We start from the raw sequence: 18846 nt of genomic DNA on the forward strand, positions 1-18846 counted from the left end.
CTTATTACTAAACGATACACTCTCGATCGGGCCATGTAAGTTCCTTAGAATGTAGAGTTTCAAGTCAATCTTACAGCACCATTTATACATTTTTTTTTATTTTTTAGAATCTGAAAATCATTAAAACCAATGAAGCGATACAACATGTCACAATATGAGAATCTGAAATACAAAATATGTCATACTATTAGAATCTGAAAATAATTTTGTATTTTGATACTAGCTATGAATGGGGGGTAGCCGGTAGCCCAAGTTAAAAAATTGAAGAAATTTGTCATGAAAAAACTTTAAAAGCAGGGTGCAAATTAAAATTAAAATAAGAATATTTTCATTTAAATCACTCAAGTTGGGGTTGGGTCAATCTGAGTTCACAGTCACCCAACTTGGGTCAATGTCAACCCATTTTCGTAATTATACATTCCGAAGCAATTTTTTATTCAAGTTATCGAAACAACATGAACACGAATTTCCTTGTTTTTATTTCTTTTTCTACATTTTGGTTTCTATTAGTTTGTTTTAACATTTCATTCACATTGCCTGAAAAAAAAAAAAAAATTTCATTCACATTCATCCAACATGGAATCCTACGAGAATATGATTGAAATCCCTTATTATTTATATATTGAATCAAAACAGCAGAACAACTGTGTGAACAGTCAGTCTTGATTTGTTCATCAGCCAGGTCATAATTGAGTTAAATACAAATAGAGAAATCATTGCTGCGCTTTATTCATGACTGACTGCATTCTCCAACTAAAAGGGATTTATACTTCAGATTGAGACTCTTCAAACTTTTGGAGGTGTGTTAGCAAACTTCCAGGAAATTTGATCAAATCCATTGTAGTATCTACTACCTGCTATATCATCCTCAGGAACCGCTGCAGAAATTTCTCTCAGGTCCTCTTCTGATAGTTTCACTGCTAAGGCACCAAGGTTTTGATCCAGATTCTTAATCTTCGTTGTTCCTGAGAAAAAAGAAGTCCCCAATATTTTCAAGAATTAAAAAAGCTGAAAATAAAAACTTAAATAAACACTTAGATGCATGACTTGTATAGTGCATTATCAGCACTTCAAAATTTAGAAGAACCTTCAGTCAGTAACCCCAAATACATCAGATAACACTCATGATATATGAAATGCAAGGCCACATAATGCCAATATGTAGCAAACGAAAAATTACAGCAGTCACTTTGTTGTCGGAGACGTAGGAACAATTGACCAAACTATGTGATAAATCATTTATGTTCTTCTGTGCATTTATTTATTTGTTTTCTTCAGAGTTAAATTTTCTTTTCTAACAAGTGTATATATAGTTTTTTTGGTGTAAAGACAAGAGTGTACATAGTTCTACTCTTGATTGATCAGTGCACAACGATAGAAGTATACAGAGAAGACTAATTTGTTCAGACTTCAAATTGACAAATAAGACGAAAACTCTTATTTCTGATACTGTTAGGATACCACCTAAGAGTACCTAGCATCAAAGATTTTTGCAATAATACTGTTTTCGAAAAAATATGCATATTTTTCACTCACCGGGAATAGGCACAACATCCTTGCCTTGTTGGAGTACCCATGCTAATGCTAACTGAGCAGGAGTGCACCCATGCTTCTTGCCAAGACTTTCGATCCTATCATATATGTTTTTGTTCTTGTCCAAGTTCTCAGCTTGGAAGCGGGGATGAGAAGTCTGATAAGCGAAATATTTATCAGAAACTAACATACACTTTTAAGAAAGGAAGGAGCCTTAATTTTATAGAAGACTTTTAAACATCATTCAAGTGAGAAAAACAGATAAGGATGATATCCAATGTATCATTACTCGAGTTTAAAAAAAGAAGCATCTGTTTGTGTACAAAGTAAGACATCAAACCAACCAATACTTCATTTATGATTAAATTTTGATCAGGCCTATTACATAAATTGGCTCGTCTTACTAATAATTCCATGGCAAGAAACAAAAACACACATTAAATTTAAGTTCTGAAATGCTATACCAGGGAGCTAACTGCTGGCACATTTTCCAGAACTCCTTTGCCACCAAAAAAACCACGACCAAGTGGACTATATGGTACAATTCCAATACCAAGCTCTCTGTATCAACAAAAGCTTTAAATTAGTGAAGTCACATTTAACACAAACAAGCAACCAAGAGCAAATGGTTCCATTTCCTTAACCCTCTTCTCAAGTAACGCTTAACCAATGAACTTGAAGAGGAACTCAAACTAACCTGCAGAGAGGAACTATCTCGTCCTCAATGTCGCGAGTCCAGAGAGACCACTCTATTTGTACAGCTGTGATGGGATGAACAGCATGTGCTCTCCTAATTGTATCTGGGCTGGCTTCAGATAGTCCAATATACTTAACTTTTCCCTCTTCCACCAGTTTCTTAAGTTCACCTACCTATAACACAACAAACTTGTTAACAACACATCTAGTGAAATAAGCCAAATAATCTTCAAATTTGAATTGTCAATAACTCAACCCTACAAAACCAGTTTATAAAGGTAGGGGAGTCTCCCATTTATAATTTGGGACTCTCGACAAATAATCTAACCATATCAGTATCATAAGAAACAGATAAAATATGTTTCATTAAGTGTATTGATAGCTGTCAATATTGTATATTAATTAGGTGATTTGATGCACCATTGGCCAAGTTATTGTAGGCATAGTTTAAAGAGATAAAATAGGCAAGTATTTACACATGATAAAATAGGCAAGTATTTACACATTCTGAGAGCTAACAGAAACTGATGTACTGTGTATATATTGCAGATTCTGCTATGTGAAATAGACACAGTTTTTCTTCCACAATTTTATTAAGGATAAAGATGAATATCGCGAAACAGTAATCGTGATAGCTTTCAAGAATGACGTGTCATGGTTGTTGGCCTTTGGATTTCAATTTTTTTTCCTCCACTGCTTCATTAAGAAAAATATATAGCACCAGCATGCCTTGATTTCCGTGCCAGGCAAAACTGTGATTGGCCAATGTGTTTTTGGGGATGTTATCGGGACAAAATAATTCTAGATATATAGCACTACTGTTTTATTAAAGAATTGAAATGTATATGTAACATGTAGTCGTGGACTCAATGTTTTGCAAATCGAGTGTTAACACTCCGAGTTTACCGAGTTTACGTGTTTAGGTACCAAAATCGTGTTAACTCTGAGGTAAACTCAGTTTCTGGTAAAATCGGAAGGTTTGACGAGTTTGACCGAGTTAACACTCGGTAAACTCGTGTAAACTCAACCGAGTTTACCGAGTTTTACGATTTTACATCTAAAAAAAATAAAATAAAAATTGGCCCTTTTTCTAGCCCATTTATTAAAACTTTAGAAACTTGTGAAACTTGTTTTTTTGGATGGTTTTATGGATGGAATACTTATGAAACTTATGATTTTTTGCGTTAGTTTTTATATTTTGATGCTAAGTTGAGCATAACGTTTTATTATGGTAGTTTGGTATAATTTGTCTTTGTAATTAAGTCATATTATGCATTATTTACCTATTTACAATATTATATTACCTTATATATGTCTTGCATATAATAAATTTTATATAATTTTAATTTTAGGTAAACTCGTACGAGTTCTCGAGTCGAGTTTACGAGTCGAGTTTACCTAGGCAAAACGAGTTGAGGTAAACTCTCGAGTTGTAAAACATTGACTATGCTCAAATCAAATACTAGTTTCACGTAGGAAGAAATATCCTTAACTGTATCCTCAATAGGCACAGTTGTATCAATTCTGTGCTGATAATAGAGATCAATGTATTCAACATCGAGACGTTTCAAGCTAGCTTCACAGCACGAGCGCACGTACTCCGGTGAACCCTTGATGCTCACATCAGCGAGACCAGAACCGTCTCTTCTAGATATACCAAATTTTGTAGCCAACTGGATCTTTTCTCTGGGCAATTGCTTTAATGCCTGCCTAGTCAACAAAATCAATCAAATTAGCATAATAAATAAAGTTTGAATTGAATTGAATTGAAACATGAAATTGTTGTTGATAATTAAATTACCTTTCCAAGTAAAATTTCATTAGCACCACTACTACCTCCATAAATATCAGCAGTATCAAAAAAAGTGATGCCTTTAGTGAATGCATAGTTAATTACGGAAATACCATCTTGTTCAGGAAGAGGATCATTGTAAGCTCCAGTGAGTCCCATACATCCGAAACCCAATTTTGAAACCTGAAAGCCTTGGGTTCCAAGTGGGACCTGAGGAGGTGGAGGAATTACTACTGTTGCGGCCATTTTGGTTGAATTGATGAATAATTACAAACTCCTAATTGCACTTACTATATATAGAGCGCATCCTACTCATTACGCTTTCTTCGATTTGAGATATCGTCACTCGGTATGTCAGCGGGTGGCTATAATTCATCACTCAGTATGTCACTCTATTTTTGGCTTGGAAAAGGAAGGATGACGCCAAAAAAAGATGTAGTGTATTTAGACTAAATTTAATTTTAAATCAAATTCATCAATTTTGTTGATTTAATTTTGCTTATATTCTGTAGGCCAATTACCTTTCATGTTTTACAAGTTAACATACATCAGTTGTTTAATAAACTAATAAACTTAAGTGGAGTCAGAAGATAAGCAAGTGAATAACTCGCAAGAGAATAACTAAAGTGGTTAATAAACATTAAGGATAAATCGATTGGAAAAACCCAAATGCAAATCATGAATAGAACAACAACTAAAGAAATCGCTTATAGAAAAATATATATTTGAATCCAGATATTGGAGGAAAAAAAAACTAAGGTAATTAATTGGATGCAGATGCAGATGCAGGTGAAAGTTTGCCAATCTGACACACTTGCCATAACAACTTCTCCTACCAAATCAAACTTCATCCAAATTGTAAAAGATTAAGAGAATGAGTTTGAGTGAGATAGTACTTATCATTAAGTGAATGTGCTCTATTCCACTTCCTATTAATGATGCAATTGTCATAGTTGATCACTAAGAAAGAAGTAATTCATTCTTTCCAGTGTCACATTCTCCATTTTTACTCTATGTTTTCTAGTTTTTCATTCTTTCAACGGTTTGGATTTTTGATCACATCATAGAGTAAAATAAAAATATTTTCATTTAATCGCTCAAGTTGAATTCTGGTCAATTTCAACCGATTTTGGCAATTATAAATCCAAAAGTAATTTTGATCCAAATTATTCAAACAAAACACCAATTTGCTTGTTTTAATTTTTTATTTCTATTAATTCGTTGAATTTTTACATTTCACTCACATTGCCTCAAAAAAACCATTTCATTCACATTCATCTAACATGGAATCCTATGAGAATTTGATTCAAATCCCTTAGTATTTATGGAATGAAAACAGCAGAACAAATGCAAACGCTCAGTCTTGATTTTCTCATCAAACATGCAATAATTGAGTCAACTACAAATATAGAAATGATCGTTGCGTTTGCGCCTTATTCATGATCAAGTGCATTCTCCAACTAAAAGAGATTTTACTTCAGGTTGAGACCGTTGAAACTTTTGGAGGCGTGTTAGCAAACTTCCAGGATAAACTATCCATTCCATTGTAGTATCTACTACCTGCTATATCATCTTCAGGAACTGCAGCAGAAATTTCCCGCATGTCCTCTTCTGATAGTTTCACTGCTAATGCACCAAGGTTTTGATCCAGATTCTCAATCTTAGTTGTTCCTGAGAACAAAAGAAGTCCATAATATTTTCAAGAATAAAAAAAGCTGAAAATAAAATTAGGTGGAAAGCATATGCATGGCTTGTATAGTACATTATCAGCACTTAAAAATTTAGAAGAACCTTTGGTTAGTAACCTGAGTACATCAGATGACACTCTTAATATATGAAATGCAAGGAAAGTTGTTGAATATGACTCATATTCACCAACAAGGGGTAAACTTGTAATCTGTACCGTATGATTTATAACGTTACATTGTACTCTATAATCTGAAGTATTGCATAATCGAAGAACTACAACAATCACTCTGTTGTCGGAGACGTAAGACCAATTAACCAAACTATGTGATAAATTGTTAATGTTCTTGTGTGCATTTATTTATTTGTTTTTATTATAGTTAGGTTTTCGTATCTAACAAAAGTGTATTTTTTGGTGTAAAGATGAGTGTACATAGTTCTTCTCTTAATTGATCAGTACACAACGATAGAAGAAGTATATGGTGCATTCTTAATTGTTAGGATACATGGTTCTTCTCTTAATTGTTCAGATTCATAAATAAGAGGAAAACTCATATTTCTGATACTGTTAGGATACCAGTTAAGAGACTGCAATCAAAGATTTTTACAATAATACTGTTTTCGAAAAAATATGCATATTTTGTAACTCACCAGGAATAGGCACAACATCCTTGCCTTGTTGGAGTACCCATGCTAATGCTAACTGAGCAGTAGTGCATCCATGCTTCTTGCTAAGACTTTCAATCCTATCATATATAACCTTGTTCTTGACCAAGTTCTCAGCTTGGAAGCGGGGAAAAGAAGTCTGATAAGCGAAATAATCATCAGAAAACAACATAAACTTTTTAAAAAGGAAAGGTCTTTAATTTTATAGAAGACTTTAAACATCATTCATGTGAGAAAAAACAAATAAGGATGCTATCCCCTGTAACATTACTCAAGTTTAAAAAAGCAAGCATTTGTTTGTTTACAAAATAAGACAACAAAGCAACCAATATTTAATTCATGATCAAGATTTGATCAATGCTATTACATAATTGGCATGTCTTAACAGTAATTCTATGGCAAGCAAGAGAAACGCACATTCAATTCAAATACTAAAATGCTATACCATGAAGCTCGGCACATCTTCGAGAACTCCTTTGCCAGCAAAAAAACCTTTACCAAGTGGACTATATGGTACAATTCCAATACCAAGCTCTCTGTATCAACAAAAGCTTGAAATAAGTAAAATCTCATTTAACACAAACATAAAATTCAATACAGCCAAGAGCAATCAGTTCCATTTCTTTAACCCTGAGTAACTCCTCATCAATGAAAGTTGTTCAAATTATTATTTAATGAACAAACAGTCATGAGTGTTGTAATCTTATCCTGTGAACTTAGAGAGGAACTCGAACTAACCTGCAGAGAGGAACTATCTCGTCCTCAATGTCGCGAGTCCAGAGAGACCACTCTATTTGTAAAGCTGTGATAGGATGAACAGCATGTGCTCTCCTTATTGTATCAGGGCTGGCTTCAGATAGTCCAATATACTTAACTTTTCCCTCGTCCACCAGTTTCTTAAGTTCACCTACCTATAACACAATAAACTTGTTAACAACACATCTAGTGAAATAAGCCAAATAATCTTCAAACTTGAATCGTCAATAACTCAACCCTACAAAACCAGTTTATAGAGGTAGGGGAGTCTCCCATTTATAATTTGGGACTCTCAACAAATAATCTAACCATATCAGTAAGAATTAACATGTATATGTAACGTGTAGTCGTGTTCTGATCTCAAATCAAATACTAGTTTTACATAAGAAGAAATATCCTTAACTGTATCCTCAATAGGCACAGTTGTATCGACTCTGTGCTGATAATAGAGATCAATGTATTCAACATCGAGACGTTTCAAGCTAGCTTCGCAGCTTGAACGCACATACTCCGGTGAACCTTTGATTCCCATACCACCGGCACTTCTGGATATACCAAATTTTGTAGCCACCTGGATCTTTTCTCTGGGAAGTTGCTTTAAAGCCTAGTCAACACAATCAAATAATGAAAGGAAAAGAAAAAAAAACTCAAATTGGCATGAAGTTTCAATTTCCGTATCCAATTTAGAACATAAAAGATATTCTTGAGATTAATATTTACTCATTTGTCCGGATTTGAACCAGGACCTCTAGGGAAACTACCTAACCTCCGATTCTTGTAGCTATGATTAGTATGTATATACCTTTCCAACCAAAATTTCATTCCCACCATCGAGTCCATAAACATCAGCAGTGTCAAAAAAAGTGATTCCTTTACTGAATGCATGCTTAATTACGGAAATGCCAATTTCTTCAGGAAGAGGATCATTATAACCTCCACTGAGGGCCATACACCCTAAACCGAATTTTGAAACCTAAAATAAAAACAACAATAGATAGTCGTAAATTAGTATAGTATAGAGAGAAGAATATAAATGGCATTTGTATCTGTAAGTGTAGAAGTGAGTGATGATACCTGAAAGCCTTGGGTTCCAAGTGTGACATGAGGAATTAGTTCAGTTTGTGTTTGTGTTTGTGTTGCGGTCATTTTGGTTGTTCAATAGTAATTGCTTAGTTCCAATTTTTGCATTTTGCAGTGATAATATATACGCATGCGTATAGATACGATGCATGCGCATCGCGGCACACGCTTTCCTCGCTTTGTGATATCCTCCTCTGTGTGTCAGCGGGGGTTATGGTTTTGTTTCATCATTAAATATGTGCTTTGTTTTTCTCTTCTATACTGGTCAACTATGATTGACTTCGAAAAGCCACAATTTTGGGTGGTTTTTTTTAGTTAAATAAGGTTTTCTATCATATAATCCTTCTAAAATAAATTTGATCCCCACTTTTGAGTAAACTCAAATGTATCAGTCCAAATTTTTGCACTCATGTTACATATACATTATAAAAAAATTCTTTTGCAAAAGTTTAATTTTTTTTTTTAACAAAGAATGAATTAAATATGAATTTTAAGTTTTTAGTGATTAAATAAATCATATTTAATTTATATTTTGTTTAAAACTTCTAAATTTTTTAGGAAATGATTTTTATCATATTATAAATATATTTCGTAAACATTCATTCTAAAATGTAAAAGCTACACATAAATTGATTTAAAAATAAAATTAAAAGTCGTGATGGAAAAACATACGAGAATCAAAACAGGTTGAAATTTTTAGAGAAATTAAAACTGAAATTTGATATTTTTATAGGTACCAAATTCAAACTTCGGAAGGTATGACATCGTTCCGTTGAGAGAGCTGAGCAACTACTAAATAACCAATTGCAAAAACTTGCTCACTCACATCAACATCCAACAGAGACATACACTCAAGGAAATATTTTTTTAAGATTCATTATACAATAGCAATGGACAGAGGCTTAATAACCACAGCATCAGGGGCGGACCTGGACTTCCAATATCAGTGGGGCTATATTTTTTTGTCAAATGATTAAATAATAATTTTTTTAATAAGAAGCTATATTAAAAAAGAGGTTGTAACATCCAAATTACAAAGCAAATGCTCTATTTTCCATTTGTTGAAAATGAGCTAAAATTACATATTATTAATTGTTTTAAGAACATCTCTTTCTATATATGTTTACAAGACGATCATTTAACCATTGATCACCCCTTACCCCCTTGTTACTTAGTTGACTCTTCACATATTTCATAGCTGAGAAAACACGTTAAACACTTGCAGTTGACACTGGCAAAATCAGAGCTAACTTCTCAAGCTTGTACACCAAATCAAAGGTAGCGTTCTTGTTCGTTTTCACAACCAAAATCAGTATAAAGCCTCTCTAGCCAGGCCAAGAAATCAGCACCGCTAACCAAAATCATATAGCTCACGTTGTGTCTTTATTAAATTGGATATAATATACAATTACAAAATCTGAGTTGATTGATCTATCCAACAGGGCTATTTCTTGACTGCAACAACCTATTGATTCTTAGACAACAGGGAGTCCAAAATCCAGATTAATATACCTCAAAGTTCAACTCTCATTATCTCAATAATACAACCTAATTCAAGTTCAACTCCAATTCCAAACAACCTATATCAATTTTAGTAACCAGACCAAAACCTAAAAGTTAAAATCAAATTCAATTTCAGTACTGCTATCACTGCCACTCCTACTATCTTAATTCAATTTCAATTTATATATCATGATTCAATTACTCTCACTACTATAATCAATTTCAAAACTGACCTGAGAGAGAAGAAGAGAGGAGATGGGCATGGGCTGACAGGCTAAGAATGGAGAGGAGATGAGATGATCATGACCGGCTGAGAGAGGAGAGGAGATGGGATGAATCGCATTTTGTTGTTGTTGGGTTTACTTGTCTGTTCGTGAATTGTGATTCACTTCTGAGGAAGGAAACGCGTTTCTGTTGATAGGGGAGAAAAAGGAAAACGCTGTTATACTTTGCTGATACCATCAAAGAAAAAATACTGGGCTGGGCTACCTATAAGAAGAAAAAAAATTGGGCCTGAGCTGGTGTGGCTATTGCCACACCCTGCCCTGCTCAGGTCCGCCCCTGCACAGCATCCAACAGAGACATACACTCAAGGGAATGCCAAATACAGGATTTTTTTTACTATTTCAATGCAAACTCAGTAACAAACATCGTCCAAGAGTAAAAACAATTAAGATAAATCAAAGGCCTTCCATTGAAGTAGTTCATGACAATATGAATAAAAGCTTTCTTTGAAGCTCACTTCATTCAAAATAATTTCGTTTAAGTTGGAAAATTGAAGACAAAACAAATCTAAGTCTCTTTAAAATTAATAACCATATCCCTTGACAAACATTGCCTTCTTAGGTTCATCGTTTCCGAGCAGGGGCGGACCTGAATAGGTCCTAGTGTGGCAAGTGCCACACCAGCCCAAGCTGAATTTTTATTTATTTTTTGTTTAGTCTACAAGCCCAGCCTAAAACATAAGTCCACTGTAAACACTTTTCCCTCACTTCTCACTTATGAAACTCGGATACCGATGCGGACACCGAACACGAAATGGACACTAACTCGCTGACACCGCTATTAATTTGAGAAAATCACATAATTCAGTGTAATTATACATGTCTGTTTCAAACACGCAGGACACGCCTAATCTGACGAGTGTCTGTGCTTCATACACTTCAGCAAACCCTTTTCATTCTTATTAAATTTAGTTTTATTTATTTATTTATTTGACAAAAAAAATTGTGCCTCACCGATATTGTGAGTTCAGATCCGCCCCTGTTTCCAAGCATAGATAACACATTACTAACAGAGATTAGTGTTATTTCCAAGCTGAGCCAAAGAACTAGCTTCCAAGCATAGCATATTAGGATTTAGTTGCTTCAACTTTTTGTAGTCCACCTGTCAAATTAAAAACAAGAGATAACTTATTTCATGGTCCTCAATTTTAAACTCTAAAGTAAATGCAATCTAAAATAGAAACCATAAATAGTATCATCGTGGTTTTTTTTTTCTTTCAAAAGGAGAATCGTCATGTTATGGTTGGTTATTCTAATGAATTCACATGATATTTATAGCATTGCCGCATAAAATCTTACCACACCAGTTGACATGCTAAGCGCTCAATAATACAGCAAACAATGAATCACTGCTCGAACATTCACATCAACAAACTAATAATATCCATCAGCACACCCTATGCATTACTGCAGAGAATTAAAAACCTCGCCTTCTTCTAGAACCATATGGACTATGTCAAACTTGCCACCAACGGTAACTAAATAATTGAGCTCCAACATATGACATAATCTTGACACTTAAATATATGAATCTTCAATTCATGCATCACCACAACCCATCACACACCCAATTGGATTCAAAAAGCATTGTGATACCAGGTACGAAAAGCCCCTGTGTGGCTCAAAATATAACATATTCTTACAATTTGCTAAAATAAAAATTACCCTTAAGCTTGTTGTGTTGTGTGTATTTGGAAACTAATTGACACTCATTCCAAAGCTTCATCACCCGAAAGTAACAAAGGAGATGCAATTCATTAATGTACATTCAGTTCAACTAGAAAAATACATCATTATTTGTCACACACAGCTTTAAAGTAAATGAAATTACTGTATGTTTGAAGAAATAAAGTAAGACCAGTTTTCCCTTTTCGTATCTATCTCTATAAACCTATCCGTCCAAATTTATTGATGTGTGTAAGTAACTTGCTCGTTAATTTGTTTCCCACTTCAACCTTTCCTTCAATTATCATTTCATACTTTAGTTTTGTTTAACATTTGGATGACAAACTAAATAATGAACATCCAAAAGAGATTGAATTCTCTTCAAGAGAATTATCTTCTAGTTGATAATAATACAACAACCAAGTCTTATCCCACTAAGTGAGGTCAGCTGATGATGATACAAAAACAAAAACAAAAACAAATTCATCAAAACCAAGTCATAGGTTTGCGTTGTTGCCATTTTGGTTAATGATGAATGTTTGTTTGTTTGTTTTCTTTTTTTGACGAATTGATGATGATTGATTATATTATTTTTTTGACCAAGTTGATGATGAATGATTAGAATATCAGAATTGCATGTCTTAGTTTTCCATTTGAAGCCTTAATATATAGTATACGAATATGATATGATTCGCGCATTCATTCATTCACAAACAAGACACATCAATGACTATTCTCAAGCACTGCATATATATGGGGCTACGGTGGCTGCTTCAATTTGTGATATATCGATCGTCACTCGGTATGTCACTATGTCTTTACCTTCCATACTGGTCAACTATGATCGTCTTTCAAAACTAAGAATGAATGCCCCGAAAAAGGAAAGTGGAACAAAGTGGGGTATGTCACTGTTTTTTTTTTTTTTTCCCATCATGGTGGTCAACTATAATTGGTTTGGAAATTTATTACAAAAATAAAATGTCGGTAATTTGGAAAGCGGAAGAAATTCAAGAAACATAAATGAAATTTTTTATATTTTAATAGTTAGATCTTCAAGAGGAACATAAATTTAACCTAAAAAAAAACTTCAATTTTTTTTTTGAGAGAACTTAAAATTCTTTTTGAAGGGAGAACTTAAAATTCTTCTCACGTAAATAATTGAATTTTCATCTCTAATAATTTCCTTGATTTTTTAAATTGTACGTTATAGAGAAATATTTTAAATTGTATTTTTTTATTAGAATTACATATTTTTTTTAGCAAAAATTCAATTCATAAAAACCATGACTTACAAGAACAGACAAAACTTTTAAACAAAATATTTAGAAGAAAACTAAAACCTGTATTATAAGAATCTTAAGTGTATTTTTTAACTCGATATACGATCTAATAAGAATGTTGTTCTACGGATAGGAGAAATCAAATTTTGTAATCACTTCAATTTTTCCAAAAAGAAAAAAAGAAAAGAAGAATGAATGGCAGTAAGCTCCATTATGTGATGAGAGAAAGGGGGTGGAAACAGTCAGGCCGTGTATAAAAGCTCAATTAGTCTTTTAGGATGTGGCAGACTTCTCCGTGATAGCAATGGAAATTGGTTGAATAGTTATAATCATAAAATAGGTTCATACGACACATTACATGCAGAGATGTGCGGCATGTATATTGGTATAGATATGGCTCAGAGACATGGGATCACACACCTACAAGTGGAGAGTGACTCCTAAGTTTTGGTCAACATGGGTACATGGAAATGTAACATCAATGGAAATGTTCCTACCTTGATTCGTCGCATTCATAAACTGAAAAATATGAGCTGGCAAGTTCAAATCAACCATACATGGCGTGAAGGAAACAGATCGGCGGATTGACTAGCTAATTTTAGTCTCTCTTTAAACTCCCTTGATTTACATGTTACTGAGACTCCTCTTAGAGAGCTTCAATGTCTCTTTTTTTATGTCATTTATGACGCTTGCATGCCTTGAAATGTTCGTTTAATTCCTTATTTTTTTCTTAGGCTCTGCCCTCTTCTTGTACCAAAAAAAAAAGGTCACACAAAGTTTACGACACTTAAAAAGAACTGAAAGAATATAGAAAATGCTAACAAGTGCCCTTGAATCATTCTTTTACAAGAAACATATATGTATTCGTCCGAGGGTGGCATCAAATCGAAGGCCACAACTGCATCAATACAAGAAGTTGTTTCTTCAATCCAAACATCATCAGAAGAAATAGAAATTGCATATTTGTTAAACAGTGAGCAACTTGATTAGTTTCTCTTCTAACATGCGAGAAATTAATATTATTGAAATTGTGCTGAATATTTTGGTTCTCAGCAGCAATTGCACCTAAGTAACTATGATGCATGTTGACGTCCTTAAGAGCCTCTATAACGTTTGCCAAATCGGATTCTAGATTTAAATTTTGGAACAACAAATCTTTCGCGAAATTCAACCCCACAAGCATTGCCATACTTTCATTTATGTCTGAGTTAGGGAGTGTCAGACGATACTAGCAGGCTACAACCAATACAACGCCATCAGAATCTCTCACTACCACAGACAAACCCCAACTGCCAACATCGTTAGGGCCAATCTCGTCAATGTTTAATTTGTATTGATCAAAGTTTGGCTGCCTCCACCTCACATGTGATCGAGGGATAGGAATTGGGATAGTATTTGAATAGAAAATCAACTGTGCAACATTATTGTAACATGTAACTTCTTTAATTGCTCTCTTGCAAATATCTAAAGCTATAGGCATATCAGTCCCTTCAAAACACTTTTTATTCCTTACCCTCCAAATTTCATAGCACAAAGAACAGACCACTTGAATTATTTCATTGTTAGCTTGCATAATGACATGTTACAGCCACTCACAGAACCTGCTATCACTACTGTATTTGTCACCAACCAGCCCTGGATCTGCAAAAAAATTAATTCTAGGCGGTGATGCGAACCTAAGTCACTTGGACCGGACACACTTCATAGAAAGATGATCAATTGTTTCATTATGTTGATCACAAAAACAACACAACGATGTAGAATTAATTCCTCTATTAAACAAAGCAAATTTAACTGAAAACCTATTACGAAGAACATGGAGATGTCTCGGGACAGATTTCACTTTCCACAATTTTTTCCATATCCCACTTTCCTGGGAATATTGGATTGGTTAGAATTCATTACCTTACTTCTTTCTTTAAGAAACTTGTACATCGATTTTACCAAGAATTCACATTTTTTATTCACCGTTCATAAGAATTTATGTAATTGAAACATTGTTTAAGCGACCAAAAGTAGTAATTTTTATACAAATTTTACAAGTGTTTGATATATGTTTTCAAGAGACAATTTCTTATAATAGATTCCTTAAACAATGTCCTGGGAACACTTTGCTAACATAATTAAAAGAAAAGTATTAATTTACTATTACTATGGTTTCCTCGTTAATTTTCCATTTTGTGCGAACGGTGTGCAACACGATTTGACGGACCTATGCAAATTAAGCTGCCTGTTGAAAAATGTATGGTCCCCTAATAAAGTGCACTCATTGTTCAAATACTTTGTTTGGTTCATTCCAATTGATGCCTACCTTACATGCGACATAGACAATGCAAGAAAGAGAAAGTAAAAGCATGAAAGGGTCATCCAACTACTATAACGTAATTAGTGATTTTTTTAGTCTATCTTGCTTATTTTCAACAAAATGAAAAAGAAAAATACACATTTCTATTGTTTTGTCAGCGCACTGGACCGTTTCTCGTGGTTTATTTATCTCTTTATGGTTTAGTTTGGTATTTATTTTTTTTAAGAGACTAAAATGGAATATATTACCGACAAATAAACTGTTCTACCAAGCAAAGGCGTGCCAAGAAAGAACATAAATGTCAACCAATATTTACAAAATAGAACCAAAAGAAAACAACAAAAAAACAAGAAAGAAAAACAACTAAACAATGCCCAACATTGCAAGCGGACTAAGCCACCAACCATGGTAATTGAAAGGACAGTCAACAATTCTCGCCTTCAACCACCGATAGGAAAGAAGCTTTATTTTATCCACTACTTACGTTGTCGAGCACTCTTTAGTTTAGCACTGCAGATCCAGATATATGTCCTTGGTATTTGTTACCCCACTGTTTTGAGCAGGTCGGACCTTGAAGTGTGCAAAGAGCTCAATGGAACCGGACCTTCCCAATGTGTGTTTTTTTGGGAGGGTGGTTTGAGGTTCCTCATGTATACGTTAGTGATTTTCACCTTTGGGTGTACCACATATATACAGCACCTTGTATTTATCTTTTAAAAAATTTAAATAGAACATTGTTCTTTTAAAAAAAATACATTTTTATTTTATTAGAGGCCTCTTTTCAAACCGAGTCTCCTGATTCGTAGGAACGGCCCTGATTTTGAGTTGTTTCGCTTTTGATTTGTTGCGTTCTGTTCTTTAGTATCTGCTTGCAGGTCTCGTTCATTTTCTTGTTCTTTATTTTTTTTAATGAGCTTTGCGTACCCCTTTACTCATTTCTCAATTATATAAAAATTAATGGGATCCTACATTTAACAATGAATGAATTATAGAAACACGAATGTGGGTGCCTAGATGCATGTGGTGCTATAAGCGTGATATTATTAAATTCTTATATAGGACAACATGCATGCATCTTTCTCTTCTTTTACTTTTCAGTTTCTAGTAGTTTATTATTCTCAATTGATTGTGAAATTACAAATAGCCAACGGAGAATAACCAAAGCCCGTGATTAATGGTCACTTGTCGAAACATACATGTCCTATCCTATCTCTTGTTTTTTTAACAAACACTCCAAATGAGTCGAGTTGGTTGTTGGAGGACAGAGATCTCAATATATAGCATGTTAATTTGGTATTCCGTTTTAAACATTTCCAATCACATGTGGACAAAAAATTACAAAAACAAAACACGCTATTCTGCAAAAGAAAATATATATATATATATATATATATATATATATATATATATTTATGTAAAAGGATCACATATATATCTATTAATATGCTTAAGTGATGTTTCTTAATGTATTTTTACTTAAATAGATTATTACTTATATTTCATTGGAGTTTAAACATTAAATTGAAAAACGATGTATATTCGTAAATATGTGGGGTTTGGTGTCAAATAAAAACATGTAGGGTTTAATTAGGCAGTAAAAATGTATGTATATAATAATAATTACGCAAAAAACAACAAATTAAAGAGAGAGACAGCGATCTAACTATACGTTATTATATGAGACAAAAGAGTTGGCACTAGAAACGGCAACACCCGTTGATGGTCCAAACTTGGCTATAGCGTTATAGTAGTAACAATAATATTTAACAAATTCAAAAAAAGGAACCATATGAACTTTGTATATACTATGCCCTATATAACATTTGTAACCCTCCCATTTACATCTTACTTTAACATTATCCTCAAGTTTGAAAATTAGAAGAGAGGAGGAAGGAATGAGATAGAGAAGATAAAGTTCCACCAATGTGGATGGAATCGTGCACCAATGACAGTTGAAGCTGCCAGCATGATCTGTGCTTTCCTTCTTGTGTATATACTTTCCATCTGAACTTAAATATAACCAAAAATAAATGTGTTTGGTCTAAATTTTGATCAAACTTATATATATTTTTGCTTATGTTTAAGTCTCGGTTGAGTATGTGGTAAGAACAGATCATGTTGGAGCTTCACCTGTTAAATGGAAGCATCTCAAGTTCGAAATTCAATCAAGATGACGGATGAAACCAAAAAGGTTTGAGTTTATTTTTCATTTAATTTGCTGGTTTTGGTTCTAATTGCGTGTGTGTGTGTGTATATTCTCTAAAGTCTTTGATTATATTTTAACTAGCATCCATATACTAGTACTTTTTTTTTTTTTTTTTGAAGGAATCCATATACTAGTACTTGATTATGTTTTAGTAGTTCTCTGTAAAAAAGAAGATTTGAACCGATGGTCCACCACCTTATATAAACTCTTATGAAAAATGAAAGAGGGCGGAGATGCATAACGAGTTTTGTCCCCGGAAAAAAAAAAACGGAATGCAAGTTTTGAATTGATTACTTTCCTTGTCGCATGCATTTATCCGGTGTAATGTGGGTTGAAACCAGAAATTTTCAACCTCTTAGTATTTAGTGTGTTAAATTTCTTCTTTATACTCTCTAGAACGAGTTTTTTTATGGGTCATGTTAACTTGTGTTGTGTCGTTATGGCACATGTTAAGATTCCATAAATGGTAAATATTTATTACAAACACATTATAATTGACACAATTTCTTAAACAAAATTTGTAATTTAGGTTCTTTAACATGTGCTCTAAAGGCACAAGTTAACATTTCCCTTTTTTATTGAATCCATCCAAAATTTGTCTCAATATAAACTCAATGTTAAAAACACAAATTCTTTGTTTGAATTCCATGCAAAATCTGATTGAGAGGGCAGGAATTGGGGAATTTTTGTGTCATTGTTAACAATTGTATGATCGTTTAAAACTTAAACGTATCTTGAGATTACAAGCTTAAACTCTTGCCACTAATCTGCCATATTTTTTTAAGGACTAATCTACCATCTTAAATATTATTTAGAGTTGAATATATTTTTTGTCCCTATAAATATCAAGAATTTTGTTTTAAATCCCTACAAAATATAATCCCATTTTTTAGTCCTTGTAACATTTTTGAGCGTTTTTAGACACAAAAAATGTTGACAAAAATTTTATAAGGACATTCTTTGTAGAGACTAAAAACATTTTGAAAATTTAACCATATTATTTATGCAAACTCTGGTAATAAAACTCGTAGGTAATAAATCCAAGAGGAGTGCTAAGTACATGCAGGGGCGGAGCCACACACAAGGTTGTGTGGGCTCCTGCCTGCACTAAATTTTCATTTTTTTTTAATACTATTGATAGTTTTAATCTAATAAACAATTATGATAGATGTTAATAGATTTAATCTAATAAAAAATTATGATAGATGCTAACGATGGATTATCATCGACCTAAAAAATGAGTATTATTTCTTTGTATGCAACTGATTTAATCTCCTATATGAAAGTGCATCAGTTGAAGACATTGCTAGAGCTTAAAAAATTTATCGATGTTGCGGACCCTTTCAATTTTCATGGAGTTTTTTTTTTCTTCTTCTTAATTTTCATGGAGTTTT

The 18846-nt window shown here is 33.4% G+C and overlaps 2 protein-coding genes and 1 long non-coding RNA gene across 5 annotated transcripts; all 3 read right to left on the bottom strand.

Annotated features, from left to right (window-relative positions):
* Positions 1-595: 595 nt before the first annotated feature.
* On the bottom strand, positions 596-4286 carry LOC146911519 (putative aldo-keto reductase 1). 2 transcript variants are annotated; one of them, XM_085725492.1, is made up of 6 exons: positions 4031-4286; positions 3723-3935; positions 2231-2403; positions 1998-2094; positions 1537-1690; positions 596-965 (listed from the first exon to the last, which is right to left on the bottom strand). In XM_085725492.1, the coding sequence occupies exons 1-6, from the start codon at positions 4265-4267 to the stop codon at positions 787-789; spliced, it is 1053 nt and encodes a 350-aa protein (XP_085581618.1). In that variant the 5' UTR covers positions 4268-4286; the 3' UTR covers positions 596-786. The 2 variants fall into 2 exon arrangements, with proteins under 2 accessions (XP_085581618.1, XP_085581619.1); XM_085725493.1 differs by having other exon boundaries at positions 3723-3939.
* A 1035-nt stretch (positions 4287-5321) lies between these two features.
* Positions 5322-8300, bottom strand: LOC146911520 (putative aldo-keto reductase 1). 2 transcript variants are annotated; one of them, XM_085725489.1, is made up of 7 exons: positions 8204-8300; positions 7932-8102; positions 7533-7733; positions 7112-7284; positions 6819-6909; positions 6359-6512; positions 5322-5692 (listed from the first exon to the last, which is right to left on the bottom strand). In XM_085725489.1, the coding sequence occupies exons 1-7, from the start codon at positions 8273-8275 to the stop codon at positions 5499-5501; spliced, it is 1056 nt and encodes a 351-aa protein (XP_085581615.1). In that variant the 5' UTR covers positions 8276-8300; the 3' UTR covers positions 5322-5498. The 2 variants fall into 2 exon arrangements, with proteins under 2 accessions (XP_085581615.1, XP_085581616.1); XM_085725490.1 differs by lacking the exon at positions 7533-7733.
* Positions 8301-9240: 940 nt separating this feature from the next.
* Positions 9241-10131, bottom strand: LOC146911521 (uncharacterized). Its single transcript, XR_015018503.1, has 2 exons — positions 9946-10131; positions 9241-9674 (listed from the first exon to the last, which is right to left on the bottom strand). It is a non-coding gene; the product is annotated as an uncharacterized LOC146911521 (long non-coding RNA).
* Between the last annotated feature and the right edge of the window lie 8715 nt (positions 10132-18846).

This window comes from Medicago sativa, chromosome 7, assembly GCF_051527215.1.
Source record: "Medicago sativa cultivar Bolivia chromosome 7, Bolivia_mono, whole genome shotgun sequence".
NCBI lineage: Eukaryota > Viridiplantae > Streptophyta > Magnoliopsida > Fabales > Fabaceae > Medicago > Medicago sativa.

Bases quoted from the DNA above. Each gene is read 5' to 3' on its own strand.
- LOC146911520 (XM_085725489.1), bottom strand. From the start codon at position 8,275: ATGACCGCAACACAAACACAAACACAAACTGAACTAATTCCTCATGTC. The intron at 7,734-7,931 runs GTATATACATAC...TGTGTTGACTAG, and splicing joins ATGAAATTTTGGTTGGAAAG to GCTTTAAAGCAACTTCCCAG. The intron at 6,513-6,818 runs GTATAGCATTTT...TTCGCTTATCAG, and splicing joins AAGATGTGCCGAGCTTCATG to ACTTCTTTTCCCCGCTTCCA.
- LOC146911519 (XM_085725492.1), bottom strand. From the start codon at position 4,267: ATGGCCGCAACAGTAGTAATTCCTCCACCTCCTCAGGTCCCACTTGGA. The intron at 2,404-3,722 runs GTTAAGGATATT...GTTGTGTTATAG, and splicing joins CTGTGCCTATTGAGGATACA to GTAGGTGAACTTAAGAAACT. The intron at 1,691-1,997 runs GTATAGCATTTC...TTCGCTTATCAG, and splicing joins TGCCAGCAGTTAGCTCCCTG to ACTTCTCATCCCCGCTTCCA.